This window comes from Danio rerio, chromosome 21 (assembly GCF_052040795.2).
Source record: "Danio rerio strain M-AB ecotype USA chromosome 21, GRCz13ab, whole genome shotgun sequence".
NCBI classification, from domain to species: Eukaryota; Metazoa; Chordata; class Actinopteri; order Cypriniformes; family Danionidae; genus Danio; species Danio rerio.
In genome coordinates, this window is record NC_141041.1 from 14,691,266 (window position 1) to 14,709,564 (window position 18,299).

General features: G+C 34.6%; 1 protein-coding gene and 1 long non-coding RNA gene across 13 annotated transcripts in view; one reads left to right on the forward strand and one right to left on the reverse strand.

The window, feature by feature from the left end:
• LOC141379820 (uncharacterized) overlaps positions 1-18,299 on the forward strand; it is a 62,612-nt gene that overhangs the window by 29,378 nt on the left and 14,935 nt on the right. The gene's annotated exons all lie outside the window — the stretch shown is intronic.
• Positions 1-18,299, reverse strand: part of nsmfa (NMDA receptor synaptonuclear signaling and neuronal migration factor a) — a 78,938-nt gene that overhangs the window by 19,488 nt on the left and 41,151 nt on the right. For 7 of the 11 annotated variants that reach the window (XM_087300910.1, XM_087300911.1, XM_087300907.1 and 4 more), the window contains 5 exons: positions 13,154-13,206; positions 12,669-12,758; positions 6,224-6,351; positions 3,616-3,699; positions 1,834-1,867 (listed from right to left, as the gene is read on the reverse strand). In XM_087300910.1, coding sequence (XP_087157036.1) covers positions 1,834-1,867; positions 3,616-3,699; positions 6,224-6,351; positions 12,669-12,758; positions 13,154-13,206 — 389 coding nt within the window. The remainder of the gene's footprint in view (positions 1-1,833; positions 1,868-3,615; positions 3,700-6,223; positions 6,352-12,668; positions 12,759-13,153; positions 13,207-18,299) is intronic. The other 4 variants (XM_087300915.1, XM_087300914.1, XM_087300913.1 and 1 more) reach the window with 1 other exon arrangement.

The window sequence follows — 18,299 nt, forward strand, 5'->3', positions numbered from 1 at the left end:
ACAGTTTAAATGGTTCTGTAAACATCAGTAGTAAATGTAATTTAAGTTAAAATAAATTGTAAATCTGTAATTTATTCACTATGCAGCATTAAAAAAAACTTATGGACTAAATCTCTAAAACACAAACTTTAAGTTATACTTTCTCTTACGTTAAACACAAACTACTTAACTGTTGCATACGTTTCTGCATTTAATATCCATCCTTAATGTGCTGCTATAACTTAGGTGAGCTAACTTTAGCTAAGTTAGCGCTAGCAAACTGAACCCCCACACCCCGACCGCCCACCAGTGACCTTGTTAATCGGTTCTGCAACGTTAGTTATACCTACTAAGTGTTTTAAAACTACTTTCACTATTTTTTCTCAATAATATCACTTTTAATCATTAGCATAAACTAGCGTTGGTTAGCGTTAGCCAACTTAGCTTTCCATGTGAGAGCAGTCTAACTGTTAACATACCTGAGGCTACAGTACAATTTACAAAGCTAAAACCTCACCTGCCTAGCGAAGACAGCAGTTTTGCATGACTTTACAATTATCATTTGGCTAAATTTGCAACTTACCGTGTTAATCAGATCCGCTGCTGGGAGCAGTTAATGTCGATCATTGCAGAAGCTGCGTCTGCCTGCTAAATCCCGGGCAATGAAAAAGGAGTCACGCAAAACTATAAAAATCACGTTTTATGAACACCTGCCCACATCGACAGCTGCTCTAATAAATTGTCTGTGTCAACTCACTTTTATAACATTTATTCTACACAATAACCACGTAAAAAAATCTACTCAAATAAATTGCATTAGTTTTATTCAAAATATACAGTTATATAAAAACTGATATATTTTAAGTAAAGAGGAAGCAAATTAAATTTTTTTGGTATAAAACAAATAAAATTAACTAGATTGCAATTATTTAAAGTAGATAGAACCAACTTTGTGAGTGTAGCACTTTTTACAGTGTACCTTCAGTGTTTATTTCATTCATTTTCTTTTAGCTTAGTCCCTTTTATTTGTCAGGGAGGTCGCCACAGGGGAATGAACAGCCAACTTATCTAGCATATGTTTTATACAGTGGATGCCTATTCAGCTGCAACCCAGTACTGGGAAACACCCATACACCCATACTCGGTCCTAGAGGGCCGGTGTCCTGCATAGTTTAGCTCCAACTTCCTTCAACACACATGCCTGAAAGTTTCTAGTATACCCAGTAAGAGCTTGATTAGCTGGTTCAGGTGTGTTTAATTGGGGTTGTAACTAACAGGACATCGGCCCTCCAGGACTGAGTTTGTACACCCTTTTCTTAGGACTTAGGAAAATTTTTGACAGGACATTGGTTTAATTTTTTGTGTTTAACTTGGCAAAGGACCATGGTACAAGTGGAATAATCAACGGCTTGTCATGTGTGAAAGCATTTTAAATCCATATTGTGCATTTAAAATCCTTTAACACATGACAAGCCACTGAAGAACCATTACTTACAATGCAATGCTAAACAAAATTGATTAATATTACTTAATCTATTACTGGCTCTTAAAATGAACGATTTTTTATAGTTATCATAATTTGTTACATGTCATTTGGTCAAATAATCATTAATACTATAGCCACTGTTGATAAAAAAAATGAGAACTAAATGATAAATTTGGTATTTTCTTCGACTTAAAAACACTATGAATGAAAAATAGCCACACTAAAAAATTCATTTTTTTTCTCTGATCCAGTGTCATTTATCAGAAACCCCATTCGTTTTTTTAATGTAAAAATCAATAGTAAATTCGCCTTCATCCCACATGCCGAAATAATGAGATTCAAACACACACAGATTTTGTTGTACATACCCAAAATATCATCAAACGTGGCATGCTCATGATCCTGGAGAAAAAAATTATAAAAGCCATCAATACACACGCACAGATAAGGCTACATCTAACACACTAAATCTGAATTCTGCTGTAATCTCTGTGCTTCAGATAACTTTTTCTGTGTCAATGGGGCTGTTTACACCTGGTCACTTCATATGTGTATTTCTGAAACACATTGGAGAAAAATAGAAAGTCCGATCGTCAATCCACATCAGGAGGTGTTTTCCAGATAAATAAAAACAGGTCTTGGACCAAACGCCTGGTTGTTGAAAACACATCAATTTTAGTCCACCCAAAATGTAAAACAAAATTAACACATTAGACTATGTTATGGTGTGTATAAACAGTACATAAAGATACAACACTGCTAATGCAAAACACAATGTGATGTGAGAGTTTGGAATATTCAATTCATTTTGATACATTTTTTTCATTTTATTTTATTTTCATTATAGCTCTTCATTAAATGATCAAATTATAATGTTACATTAATATCAGATGGCAGCATTAACAACAGATACACATCAGGCACACGTAGAGTCTCTCTCAACATAGAGAAAATTAATAAAAAAAATAAGCTAAAGCATTTTTTTCAGTTAGAATCATTTGTTTTTTGGGAGACTAGATTCTACAAAAATAAACGTAAACCCTTTACAGTTTTAAATGATTTCTTGCATGTACAACAAAAACAGATGTAGCTACTTTTAGCCTAATGACAGTAATCATGGAACTAGCCATATGTGTGCTCGTGACTGAGGTAGCCTACAAAGCCTCTTTTAGCCATGTAAAATCATGCGAATTTAGCAAATAATATATAGCTTACGTTTCTGTAAAATTATATTATTTAAAAAAACATAAGGTATATTTAATCAACATAACTTACATTTGCATATAGCACGGAAATTGAAGATCAGAATCATATCTGTTTAACGGAGAGTGTCTTTATGTGGTCAAGTGTAAATGGAAACATTTTCACGAATCAGATAGCTATACGATCGCAGAAAACACATCAAGTGAGCAGATGTAAACAACCCCATATTGTATTTTCTATTGGTTTGACCATCGGTTGGATTTCTGAAGAGATGCATTGTGTTCTGCTGTATCTCAACCTACAGTTTGAAGTCAAAATTATTCACTCTCCTTTGAATTTTATTTTTCAAATACTTCCCAAATGATGTTTGACAGAGCAAGGTATTTTTCACAGTATTTCCTTTACTATTTTTTCTTCTGGAGAAAGTCTTATTTGTTTTAGAATTAAAGCAGTTTTCAATTTTTTAAAAACATTTTAAGGTCAAAATTATTAGCCCCTTTAAGCAATACTTTTTTTCTCGGTTATCTACAGAACAAACCATCGTTATAAAATGATTTGCCTAATTACACTAACTTGCCTAATTAACCTAATTAAGCCTTTGAATGTCCCCTTATGCTGAATACTAGTCTCTTGAAAATATCTAGCGAAATATTATTTACTGTCATCATGACAGTAAATAAAAGAAATGAGTTATTAGAAATGAGTTATTAAAACTATTATGTTTATAAATGTGTTGAAAAAAAATCTAAACAGAAATTAGGGCAAAAACATACAAGGGGGGTAACAACTTAGGAGGGCTAATAATTCTGACTTCAACTGTATACTGTTGCACAGGACAAAACAAACACTTTACAAGCTTTACAAATTGACAAGGAAACTGTATCATGTATATTTATCTGGATGATCAATCATGACAATAAACGATGTAGAGTAAAAACTTGGCTTACGTAGAGAATGGGGATAATAGAAGGATCGTCTCTTTTGATGATGTTGGGAAGATATTCGGCTTTGGGAACTTTAGATGAGATCAGCTGAAAATACAAATTGTAGAGATGAAAATAATGAGCATAGGGAAATTTTGTAAAACATACAAATAAACATTGAAAATATGAGAGTGACAGATGGAGAGGTCTTACACTGAAAAGAGATGGAGAGATGGAGGTTGTACCTTTCTTTATATAAAAAGATGAAAAAGGATCTAGGAATTCATTTGTAATGTAAATTAAATTAAATATTTAAATAAATATACAGGTAAATTAGGGTGGCGCGGTGGTGCAGTGGGTAGCACAGTAACCTCACAGCAAGAAGGTCGCTGGTTTGAGCCTCAGCTGAGTCACTTGGCATTTCTGTGTGGAGTTTAAATGTTCTCCTCGTGTTTGCATGGGTTTCCTCCGGGTGCTCCGGCTTTTTCACAGTCTAAAGTCATGTGCTATACAATAGTTTAAATAGGTGAGGTAAGTTGTCCATGGTGTATGTGTGTGAATGGGTGTGTATGAATGTTTCCCATTGCTGGGTTGCAGCTGGAAGGGCATTGGCTGTGTAAAACATATGCTGGATAAGTTGGCGGTTCATTTCACTGTGGCAATCCCTGATCAATAAAGGGACTGAGCTGAAAAGAAAATGAATGATTGAATGAATGTATACGGGTTAACTGGATATTAATAACAATTGATATTAAATTTTAATTAGGGTAAATTAAATAAAAAATGTAAAACAGCAAATAAATATCTATAGAAATAAAGTACATTAAATTTAGAATAACAAACAGTACATAAATGAATGAATAAAAGATTAGAATAATAAGTTAATTTATATATATATATATATATATATATATATATATATATATATATATAATTTTTGGTGTGGCAGTAGGTAGGTCACAGGTTCGAGACTCGGCTGGGTCAGTGGCCGTATCTGTGTGGAGTTTTGCATGTTCTACCCGCGTACGCGTGGGTTTCCCCCACAGTCCAAAGACATGTGCTATAGGTGAATTGCGTGGGCTAAATTGTCCATAGTGTATTAGTGTGAATGAGTGTGTATGGATGTTTCCCAGGGATGGGTTGCAGCTGGACGGACATCCGCTGCATAAAACATATGCTGGAAAAGTTGGCGGTTCATTCCGCTGTGGCAACCCCAGATTAATAAAGAAACTAAGCCGAGAAGAAAATTAATGAATATATATATATATATATATATATATATATATATATATATATATATATATATATATATATATATATATATGAGCAATATCACACTCGTAGCAGTGCAATATGGCCAGTGCCGATATACAGCCATATTGCGCTGCTACGAGTGTGATATTGCATTTATACAACAGTTTGACAGCATAATTGTGTATATAAAAACAAAATCAAACATGGAGAGTCTCAAAAACACTTTTGTATGAGGAACTACTTTCTTCTGCCTTGGATTCAAATCATAAGTTGACAGTTAAAACAGTTGAGCGTGCATCTTTTAAACTTCAGATCTGTAGTGTCTGCTTTTTGCTGGCTGTATGTGGGCGGAGTAATACACAAAGGGTAAAGAGGCTGTACGGGTGCTGATATTACTTAAATATATCAATGCTATCAGCCAATCAGATTCAAGAACCAGACAGAACTGTTGTATATATATATATATATATATATATATATATATATATATATATATATATATATATATATATATATATATATATATATACACACAGTTGAAGTCAGAATTATTCGCCCCCTTTTGATTTTTATTTTCTTTTTTAAATATTTCCCAAATGATGTTTAAAAGAGCAAGGAAATTTTCACAGTATGTCTGATAATATTTTTTCTTCTGGAGAAAGTCTTATTTGTTTTATTTCGGCTAGAATAAAAGCAGTTATTAATTTTTTGAAAATCATTTTTGGGACAAAATTATTAGCCCCTTTAAGCTATTTTTTTTTCAATAGTCTACAGAACAAACCATTGTTATACAATAACTTGCCTAATTACCCTAACCTGCCTAGTTCACCTTATTAACCTAGTAAAGCCTTTTAATGTCACTTTAAGCTGTATAGAAGTGTCTTGAAAAATATCTAGTAAAATATTATTTACTGTCATCATGACAAAGATAAAATAAATCAGTTATTAGAAATATGATTTTAAAACTATTATGCTTAGAAAAGTTCTGAAATGGATATGGAGATGGCATGCAGCTGTTCCCCTACTAAAAAAAAAAAGAAAATTTTAATTAAAGTAAATATAAATTTAAAAAAAAGTTTTACTTTATAAGTTGTTATAAGTAAAAATAAAATAAAATAATAAATAAAAGTAAATATACTGTATAACAGTTTATAAAACTAGAAAATATAAATGATACATTTTTATGAATTTATTTTAAAAATAAATAAGCATTTAAAAAATAAAAAACCTAGACCGACACCCTCTCCCCTAGTTATTTACATAAAAAGTTTGAAATTAAATGCAATTGAGCTTAAGTCAAATAAAAACAAATGAACCAAGAGTCAAATGAATGAACACTAGACCATACAATAAAATACATTTTAAATCAATACTGCACCATAATTTTGGGAGGGATGAAGTCGTCTCCCTCACAGGCCAGTCTCTCCATCTCTCTCTCCTCCTCCCAGTCCATGTCTTCACATCTGGCCTCATCTGGGGTGCAGCAGGTGCCCTGCAGCTCTCCACCTGTCACAGCAACACAACACACACACCATCACCATAGAGACATGACAATGCAATCAGAAGACACACAGACACAGATCTGTCTACATGGACTGTCGGCTTTTATTTTTAGTTTTGCTTCTGCTCACTAAAAAACATCCAGATAAAAGGAGGAGTCCACCTAAAAACGTTATTCCAGACCTTCATGCTGCTATTTTTTACGTGGAAAAATGTAAAGAGAATGTTTGAGAAAGTCCCGTTGAAAGATAGTTTGCTCTAGATATGTCAAACACAACCATGTTTGTTTTATAGCATTATGTTGTTTTTATATTGTTTGCAATGGGCTTTATGAAAAGCTAGTGTTTTTCTCAACTTCTGCTATAAGGTTAATGGGATTTAATTTTTTTTATTTTTATAAAGTTCCTTTTACAGCATCAACGTTGCAATTTTATTAACAGTTAAATAAACTTAAACATTCATTAAATTCAGGGGTGGCCAACCCTGTTGCTGGAGAGCCACCTTCCTGCAGATTTCAGTTGCAACCCATATCAAACAAACCAGCCTGTAATTATCATGTGGTGTTCAGGTCCTAATTAATTGGTTCAGGTGTGTTTGATATGGGTAGCAACTGAAATCTGCAGGAAGGTGGCTCTCCAGGAACAGGGTTGGCCACCCCTGATTTAGTTGTTCAAGCATAAAACAAGAAAATAGATTGTGTAAACTCTAGCGCCGTCAGTGGCAGCAGGCGAAAATACATTTTCATATTTTAAAGAGATGGCAGGGAAAAATAGAATTTAATGCAATACTTCTTGTCTGCTCTGAGAACCACTTAATATATCCATCGGGCTGTGAAGGTCACTTATTTTTAAAGAATATATAGTTAAAGTCAGAATTATTAGCTCCCTGAATTATTAGCCACCCTGTTTATTTTTTCCCCAATTTCTGTTTGATGGAGAGAAGATTGATTTTAATAAATTTCTAAACCAAATAGTTTTAATAACTCATCTCTAATATCTGATTTATTTTATCTTTGTCATGATGACTAGGTTACTTGGGTTAACTAGGCAGGATAGGGTAATTAGGCAAGTTATTTTATAACAGTGTTGTATAACAGTGTTGTTCTGTAGACAGTCGAAAAACACTGTACCTGTATAGCTTACAGAGGCTAATAATTTTGACCCTAAAATGGTTCATAAAAATTGAAAACTGCTTTTATTCTTGCTGGAATAAAACAAATAAGACTTTCTCCAGAAGAAAAAATATTATCAGACATACTGTGAAAATGTACTTGCTCTGTTAAACATCAATTAGCAAATAATTAAAAAAGGAAAAAAAAATCTAAGTGGGGATAATAATTGACTTAAACTGTGCAATATACTTCCATCATTTTAGAAAGTAAAAATTCTCTTAACTTAAATTACATGTTTTTTAAATTAAATTTAACTGTTCATTTAAATTAAGTAAAAATTAAATATTTTTAATTAAATTAAAGGGAAAAAAAACATAATAAAATGATATTCAAATAAGTAAAACCTGCGCAAAAAGTAACATAATAACTGACAAGAAACAATACACTCATAATCAACATTATAGGCCTATAAAAACAAACACTCATAATCTTGTTTGAATTACAAAGAAAAAGAAAGGTTTGTTTTTTTTTCATTGTAACTGCTGCGCATTAACAGAAAAGCTGTCCTTCTTGTCCAGCAACTAAATAGCCGGTGTTTGAAACAATTTCCACACAAAAAAAACAACAGGGGTTTGGAATGATGAGAAAATGATGAGAGCATGATGAGAGCATTTTCATTTTTGGGTGAACTGACCCTTTAACTGATAAACAAACCTCTTAACTTCAATTATAAAATAATAAACGATGAATCCCCAATTACTTGTTTGACTGCAGTCCATTTGAATACATAACTATAGCGTATAAATATTAAACTGTAACAAGAGACTGTAATGCGACAGAGATTAAAAAGCAGAGAAAAACTCCAGCTGCAAAGAGAGAGAGAGAGAAAACAGACAGAGAAAACACACAAATATTACACTTGTAAGTCAAATGTTCACAATCGTTCACCACGCTCCCCGAAGACACAGGTGTCAAAAACAAACATGAAGACAAAAATAAGTCCAAAGACAAACTACTATACACAGTTAACATGCTGACACAGAATTACACACACACACACACACACACACACACACACACACACACACACACACACACACACACACACACACACACACACACACACACACATACTCGCGCACGCACACACTCTCACACACACAAACAGTGGTGTCTCCGGAGTCCAGACGCTCCAGGCGGGACAGATACTCACAGATAGAGAAAGAGAGGGGCACAGATTCGGGACAGAAGAAGCTCAGAGGAACACAGACAAACAGCATCAGCTTTAACACTGCCAGACTGTACAACAACACCTCTGACTACTGGGGATTGAGTTTTATCTTTATGTAAAATGTTCAAAAGTTTGGGGCAGGATTAAAAAAAGAAAGAAAAAAAAGAAATCCAAAGAAAATAAATAGCAAAGATGCATTTAATTGACCAAAAGTAACAGTAAAGTATCCTGAAACTATGGCTGGATCCATCTGCTCCAACTGATCTATCCTGGAGGCTCTATCTACTGGACATTATTAGTCTGGAATACACCACAGCCAAAATAAATGAAGCCAGTAAAAAAAAAACTCTGGTCAAATATGAGAGAGACTGAATCATTTATATTTCAATCCTGATTTTGTACTTATTAATACGATATTACTGTTTTTTATTTTTATTTTACATATTTTGTTGGGTGGATCTCGGGCTTAGTTCAAAATCAAAATGTTCAATAAAATAAGAATTTAAAAAAAAGTAATAGTAAAGTTACAATGTTGCTATTTCAAAATAATTTAGATTTTTCTAATCAAAGAATTCAGAAAAGTATGCTTTTTAAAGTATCTACTTTAAGAAATATTAAGCATTCATTCATTCATTTTCTTTATTAATCTGGGGTCGCCACAGCGGAATGAACCGTCAACTTATCCAGCACATGTTTTATGCAGAAGATGCCCTTTCAGCTGCAACCCATCACTGGGAAACACTCACACACTCCCATTCACAAACAGACAATTTTAGCTTACACAATTCACCTGAACTGCATGTCTTTGGACTGTGGGGGAAACCGGAGCACCCAGAGTAAACCCACGTGAATGCGGGAAGAACATGCAAACTCCACACAGAAATGCTAACTGACCCAGCCGAGGCTCGAACCAGCGACCTTCTTGCTGTGAGGCGACAGCTCTACCTACTGCACCACCCTGTCGCCAAATATTAAGCAGATTTGTAATTTAAAAAAAAAAAAATAATAATAATAATTCTTCTTCTTATTATTATTATTATTATTATTATTAAATGTTTTTTAACCACAAACCAGCATATTGGATTGCCGAGGAGTGAAGACTGGAGTAGTGAGGCTGAAAATATAGCTTTGACATGGAATATGTCAATGACTGGAATAAATGACATTTTAAAACATATTAAAATACAATTTCATTGTATAGTTATAATAATATTTTACCTAATTACCTAATTCATTTTCTAATATTATGTTTTTGATCAAATAAATGCAGCCTTGGTAAGCAAAATGTGCTTAATTTTAGTTGAACATTTATAACCCTTGCTGACCCTTAACTTCTGAACAGTAGTGTAAATGTACCTTTGCTCAGACTGTAAATCCATATCAGATTTTTGTGCATATCTGGATGGAATCCAATCATACTTATCAAGCGCTTAATAACCAAAAGAAATGTACAAATCCTACACTCATACTGAATGTGGTTTGGAATATTTTTCGAATCACATTTAGTGAAGTTTTACAAACTAATTTCAAGAGAAGCATGTGATTGATCGTGACTGGCCTCTCATCTGTAATCAGCAATAATCCAATCAGACTGATTGAAGCCTATACAATAAATAGACTGATTTCCCCCTACTGCTTTAGCTTTATTTTGGAAGAAACCCTCTTCCACCCCATTTCCTCCCTTTACCAGGAGCTCTCGATATGATCTCCTTATGTGCTAATTGACCAGGCAGGAGCCTTGGGCTTGATTATCTCCAAGCTCAGGGTTCTCTCCCGGGACAGCATGCAAAATCTGCAAATAGCAACATGCAATATCTAAGTGTGAACTATTGAATTAGATTTCAGTTTGTTCTGACTGCTCAATTTGACTGATTTCTTCAAAACACGTTACACATAGCACAACCTTTGTAAAAAAAAAAAAAGAAAAGAAATTTACAGTTGAAGTCAGAATTATTAGCCCCCTGTTTGACTAGATATTTTTCAAGACACTTCTATACAGCTTAAAGTGACATTTAAAGGCTTAACTAGGTTATTTAGGTTAACTAGGCAGGTTAGGGTAATTAGGCAAACGCATTGTATAACGATGGTTTGTTCTGTAGACTAACGGAAAAAAATATAGCCTACAGGGGCTAATAATTTTGACCTTTAAATGGCTTTTAAAAAATTAAAAACGGCTTTTATTCTAGCTGAAATAAAACAAATAAGACTTTTTCCAGAAGAAAAAATATTATCAGACATACTGTGAAAATTTCCTTGCTCTTTTAAACATAATTTGAGAAATATTAAAAAAAGAAAAATCAAAGGTGGTCTAATAAGTCTAACTTCAACTGTATATCATATCCAATAATCTCATAATTGCTGTTTTAGAGATGTGTGACCTTACATTATCTAAAAACTAAAGAAAATAGAAACACATATTGAGAATGATTCAATGATCCATTCAAGACAGTGACATTACTTAATGAATCAGTGATTTACATTTTTTAAAAGAATTATTCTTTGAATCACTTATTAAGACATGACTTGCCACTATATGACACTGGTTTTAGTGTTTTAATGATTTATCCACGTAAGGCAAGATACTAGCCAAGATACCAGCACTAAAACACTGTTTAAATCTCAAACATTGTTTAATATTGAAAAAAAAATCATAAAAGACATCACAACACAGTTCAACAACACAACACTTTGAATGCTACATTTTTTGTGATCCCCTTATATGACAATAATCCAGCACAACTATGATATTTTGTCATGTTGTAGGACATGTACACCACCTGACAAAAGTCTTGTCGCCTATCCAAGTTTTAGGAACAACAAATAATAACTTGACTTCTAGTTGATCATTTGGTATCAGAAGTCGCTTATATGAAAGTCAAAGACCTCTAGACAATGCTTATTTTACCAAAATACAATATAATCATGCCTTGATTTATAATTATTTAATTAGGAAAGTAAGATCAGACTTTTCTTAAACTAAATTCTTGTCACTAAATAGAAATAATGTACAGTATAGAATATAAAGTCATGCTTCAGTGGAAAAAGAATTAATATTGTGTATGACTCCCTTGAGCTTGAAGGACTGCATCCATACATCTCTGCAATGACTCAAATCACTTATTTATAAAGTCATCTGGAGTGGCAAAGACATCATTCTTGCAGGACTCCCAGAGTTTATCAAGACACCCTGAATTCATCTTTAATGCCTCCTCCTTCATCTTACCCCAGACATGCTCAATAATGTTCATGTCTGGTGACTGGGTTGGCCAATCCTGAAGCACCTTGACCTGTTTTGCTTTCAGGAAGTTTGATGTGGAAGCTGAAGTATGGGTTACTTCTATCCTGCTGAAGAATTTTCCATCTCCTGTGGTTTGTAATGTAATGGGCAGCACAAATGTCTTGATGCCTCAGGCTGTTTATGTTGCCATCAACTCTGTAGATCTCTCGCGCGCCCCCATACTAAATGTAACCCCAAACCATGATTTTTCCTTCACCAAACTTGACTGATTTCGATAAGGATCTTGGTTCATGCAGGTTCCAAAAGGTCTTCTGCAGTATTTGTGATGATTGGGATGCAGTTCAACAGATGATTTATCAGAAAGATCTACCTTCTGCCACTTTACCAAATTATATTATTTGATGCCCTCACAACTGGGGTTGACAACAAGACTTTTGTCAGGTATTGTATATTGCAACCATTGTTGTCGTTGAATTTTAGTTAGTAATACCAATAAAATACTTATTTAATGCCATAGAAAATCATGTCGATATTCTATAAAACAAAAGAGCAACATGAACTGTCAATCATTTAGATCAGATTCCAATCAGATACACAAATAATCAGATATGAACTGACAACTGCTTATCAACTAACTAATGTTGAGTTTTCCCGCATGTTATGTAGTCATCTTGAGATATGGGAACTCTAAGTGTGAGTGTGTGTGTGTGTGTGAGTGTGTGTGTGTGTACAGGTGGACTCACTGTCTTTTGAGTCGGTTAGAGAGTCTTGTTTGACAGGGGTTGGATCGCTCCAGGATCGGTTGAAACTCTTCGCCCTGCGCTCTGCAAATGCTAGTGAATTGGAGAGATGGTCACACACACACACACGCACGCACGCACGCACGCACGCACACGCGCAACGTCCCATAATCCTCACAGACCGAGGGCCTCAGCACACACACACCAACACACCACACCACCAACCAGCTACACAAACATTTCTCACAAGCTTCAATGTGTATTTAGTTCCATTGCTACACTGGAAACACACACAGAAGCAAAATGGACCAACGCTTGTCCTCAACCGTTGATTTATTTTTGTTCAGAACTGTCAATCATCCTCCATGCACATGTCAACATGCATTGCTGCACAACACAATGCATCATGTGTACAAATAATAACACACAAGACAAACACAAATGGAGCTGTGCATTTATCCGTACTACACTCTCACACGGAGACTCACTTTGTGCTTTCATTCGTCTGCTGCCCACCATTCGTAAATGCTTCCGGAAGTTTCTGGAAATTGCAAAAGAGGGGAAAAAAAGAGTTATGAAAAGACACATGTCTCAAAAAATGGTTAGTTACTGTATGATTTTGTACAATAGCGGTAGTAAAATTACTATGTTGAAGTCTGAATTATTAGCCTTCCTGAATTATTAGCCCACTGTATATTTATTTTACACAATTTCTGTTTAACTTAGAGAAGATTTTTCAACACATTTCTTAACATAATAGTTTTAATAACTGAATTATTTTATCTGTCATGATGACAGTAAAGAATATTTTAGATCTTTATTAAGACACTATTCAGCTTAAAGAGACACTTAAAGGCTTAACTTGGTTAATTAGCTAAGTTAGGGACATTAGGCAAGTTATTGTATAACGATGGTTTGTTTTTCAGACAATCGAAAGAAAAATTGCTTAAGGGGGCTAATAATAGTGAGATTATAATGGTTTTAAAACAATTAAAAACTGCTTTTCTTCTAGCCAAAATAAAACAAATACGACTATCTCCAGAAGAAAAAATTATAGGAAATACTGCAAAATATTCCTTGCTCTGTAAAACATCATTTGGGAAATACTTGAAAAAGATAAATAATTCACATGAAGGCTAATTATTCTTCAACTATATATATATATATATATATATATATATATATATATATATATATATATATATATATAAATATAAATATATATGTGTGTGTGTGTGTGTGTGTGTGTGTGTGTGTATGTGTGTGTGTAACTTGTATTTTTGGCCTTTATTATTCTAGTAATATAGTAGACAGTAGATATTGACAGGAAGTGAATTTCGATGGGACCTGATTAGGACTGAAACTCAGGACGCCTGCAATGCAGTTGCACTATAAATGTTGGTGTATTGACTAATGTAGCATTAGTGCCACCGACCAAAATCAAAACTTTTAAAGCGATATCATGCCTGAAGTGATACTTTTGATAAAAATGATAAAAAAACAAACAAAATTGAAACAATATATTAAATGCGGTTTATTTATAAACTAATTTTGAGAGGAACACATGCTTATGATTAATCACGCCTGGTCCCGCATCAGCTATAACATATTGCGGCAATCAGATAAATACTGACTGTCCAAAGACATGCATCATAAGTAAACTGACTACTCCAAAGTAGCATCTTAAGACAAACTCATAGCCAGCTATATCTCAGCTATTCCTTACACGTTCACAAGCAGGGGAGTTCTAAAAACCTACCTGAGCTCAAACTCTCCTCTTTCCCAGTGATCGTGGTTAAGAAACAATGTGTTTAAAGCTTAAACTATTAAGTATAAAAATAGACGAAAAATACAAAACAACTTTACATAACAAATTCACAATAAACCTAAGCCACCTAAACCAGCTACTATAATATAAGTAAGGGATTAAGTACATCCAGACTATTGTTATCGCAGAATAAAGCCCAACATGCTTATCAGCAGCCCAAAGCTAAGTACACAAAGGGCTCCTTGCAACAAAATGCAAAGAATTGGACATAAAAGATTGTTCTGATCCATAATCATTTTTACTTTTTTTAATTAAACACAAATCGGACAAAAACAAAAACGGCTGAATGAAGCATTCATTAACCTACATATTTTTTAGTCACATAGTGGCACCAAACAGTGAATAACAGTAGCTTGACAGACAAGCATATACATTAATGTGGTCGTATTCACTATCATGCAACTATTGTAAAGTAAAGCAGTGTGTCGAAGTGCGATAAACATACAGAGCATATCTCTCTTGTGAACATGCGCCCTATACTGACACTGAGGAAAACAATAGCGCACAAAAGTATCCTTGTAGCTTGATGATACAATGATTGAACCACTAAAGGCATATGGAGTGTTTTGAGGATTTTGTTTTGGTAATTTTCTGCACATTGAAATATTTGGGACTAATGCTGTCTGTTTGGAGGATGAAAGCTCTTGGACTTCATCTAAAATATCATTATTTGTGTTCTAAAGATGAATGAAGGTCTTAATGGTTTGGAATGACATGGGTCAGTAATTAACTTTTGGTTGAACTTTAAGTAGCACCAAAATGAGGTATTGATTTCTGCTTTCTGATTTAGGACCGTACATATCAGTACATACCAATTCTGGAGATTCTGCAGATTAAAACTCAGGTTTCAGTATCCAACCCTAGAAGACTAATCACTTGGATAAAACAACAAGAAACAGCATGTTTGTGTGTGACCTTACATCAAACCCCTTTGGCGCTGCAGTCAATAAACACTCATCTTATATCCACGCTTCGAGATTTCCCCTGGTTTTTCTAAAGCGCAAGCATATTTGAAGGCCATATAAAACTGAAGCGCTTGTTTATTTTGGTATACTGCTAAATATTTGCACCACGTAGGCTGTCGGAGACACCAGCAGACGTCCTTGCTTGTGTTGCGGTATTGAACCAGCAAATGTGTGCTTTCTTTGAGCCATTTGGCATCTCTCCATCCGACTGAGAAAGCCGACGGAGAAAAATGCCACTGCAGTAGAGTCTGTCCCACAGCTCTAACACGGCTCCATGACAACTGGACGCTTAATTATAATGCCCGAGAACACTAATAAGGGGTGGACAGAGGTGACAGAGAGAGATGATAGGAAAAATCAACACATGAGAAGACAAGTGTTTTTAGGTCAGAAACCTGCTAGGCAAGAATATAGCGCATGTCTTTGGACTGTGAGGGAAACCGGAGGAAACCAACGCCAACACGAGGAGAACATGCAAACTCCACACAGAAATGCCAACTGACCCAGCCGGGACTTGAACCAGTGACCTTCTTGCTTTGAGGCCACCGTGTTGCCCCTTTTTGCATTTTTGTTCATGTGCTAATCTATATTTTACGCCTTATGCTCCTTGGTTCAAAGAAAACAACAATCATTACAGAAACGCAGCGCTACACATGGCTAGCACACCAGGGGAAGCGTATCCTCATTAGCTGGCGAATTGTGTATGAAAATTTAATTTCGGCATTTTATTGAGTCTGTTTCAATATGTTTTTCTCCAAGTGTCCTGTTTTGTGGCATAATTACATTGCGGATCATGATTAATCACAAGGCAAGCAATGAGGAGACAGGAAGAGAGAGGCAGAAGCAAAGGAGGAGGACAGAAAAGGCCTCTGTTTACACACGTGCCAGAGCTGTGCCCACCTGTGAGAGGAAGAAGATATGGAGAAATCTCCCTTTTCTGTCCGTCTTACGGCTTATTTACTCCCACATGCATTAGAAAGAGAGAGAGAAGGAGAGAAACCTCCCTCGCCCCCGCAGCTGAGGATGAGTCAGAGGCTTTCTTCTCCAACGTCTCTCTTTGCATTCTCTCACTCTCTTCGTCCCTTGTCTGCTCTTCTATTAGCTCTTTAATTTCATCAGCACCAGTTCTCTTGTGCTGTTAAATAATTCTGCATGTCCCTTTTCTAATTTAAAAGAAGGCTTCACCCACAATAAAACCTCTGTCATCATTGCCTCACCCTGTTGTTCCAAACTCATGTGACTTTCTGCAGTACATCATCGAAGGAACTTTTTTTTCTTTGCTATTTAAGCATGTATTAAGAGCATTATGATAATAATAATAAGCGCTCCTATTAGGGGATATTAGTTAACGCATTGACTATCATTAACACTTTAGCACCTTTTTTTTTTTTAATTAAAGGGAGAAATTACCCAAAAATGACAATTCGGTCATTATTTACTCACACTTGGCTTGATCCAAACCTGTTTTATTGTTCTGTTGAACGCAGAAGATTATATTGAAGAATGTTGGATAACCACTGACTTCCATAGTTTTACTGGTTTTCAACATTCTTCAAAATATTTTCTCTTGTGTTCAACTGCATAAAGAAACTCAAACAGGTTTTCAACAAGTCAAAGGTGAGTAAATGATGACAGAGGCTGTTTCTCAATTCCAAGAATGCAGAGAACGGACTTGCATTCTCGTAAAGACTGTTCCTGCCAGGTCACTTCAGAAGAACGAACTTGGGAGACCGCTTGAACAGAGAATGCATCGTGAGAGAAATGTGATGCTGCATTCTTACTGATGGTCACATGACCCTCGCGCATCTTTACCCAAAAATTATTTAAACATTACAGCATTCATACAATGATTTATTGTGTTTCCCCCTTTCAATATATGTACCATGCACAAAAATTGTACAAATTTATTTAGCACGATAAAAATAAAATAGATTTTAACATGAATTTCAGCAAATAAACATCCTTAATGTGTTTATGCCTTTATTAAGATTTTCATGTTAATGTTTACATTCATTGTCTCATTTAGGGAAACTCCTGAGATAAAGTTATATCTCTGAACATTAATAATAAGCAGGCATGTCTCTTTAAATGCAAATTAGCTGCAGAGCACTGTTCCATTTCCAGAGGAGGAAATGTGTTACATCACATGCCACAGTTATGCCAGCAAACATCCCATTTTGTCTGTTGATAAATGCTTTTCTGAACATAAAATAACATGTGCAGATAGCCAGCTGTCAGAAGGCACATCTTATAATTATTAAACTTTCCCGTTCTCATTTGTGTCAAGTGTCAAATACACATAAGGTTACATCAAACGCACGCACACACACACACACAAAGTTATTGTAATGTTAGCTATGTCTGTGAATGTAAAACTGGTCTCTTTGACGTGGCAAAAACAGTTCTAATGAAACTAACACAACTTTTCATTGTTAATTAAAATCTGATGTAATTATAACTTTTTCTACAATATAAAAAAGCTTTTAAACAGCAGAAAACCTGTAAGCAAGTTAAGTGAATTATTACATTGAAGGATTAGTTCAAAAAAAAAAAAAAACTCATCATTTATTCTCCCTCAGGTGATTTTAAATCTTTATGAGTTTCCTTCTTCTGTTGAATACAAATGAATATATTTTGAAGAATGCTGGATGCTGGTATGCATCAATTTTCATAGTAGGATGAAAGAAATCTATGTATTAAGTCAATGGGTCCCAGCAACCAGCATTCTTCAAAGTATCTTATTCTGTGTTCAACAGAAGAAAGAAACTCAAATAAGTTTTGAACAAGTGAAGGGTGAGTAAATGATCACACAGTTTAAACTTTTGGGTAAACCCCCCCCCT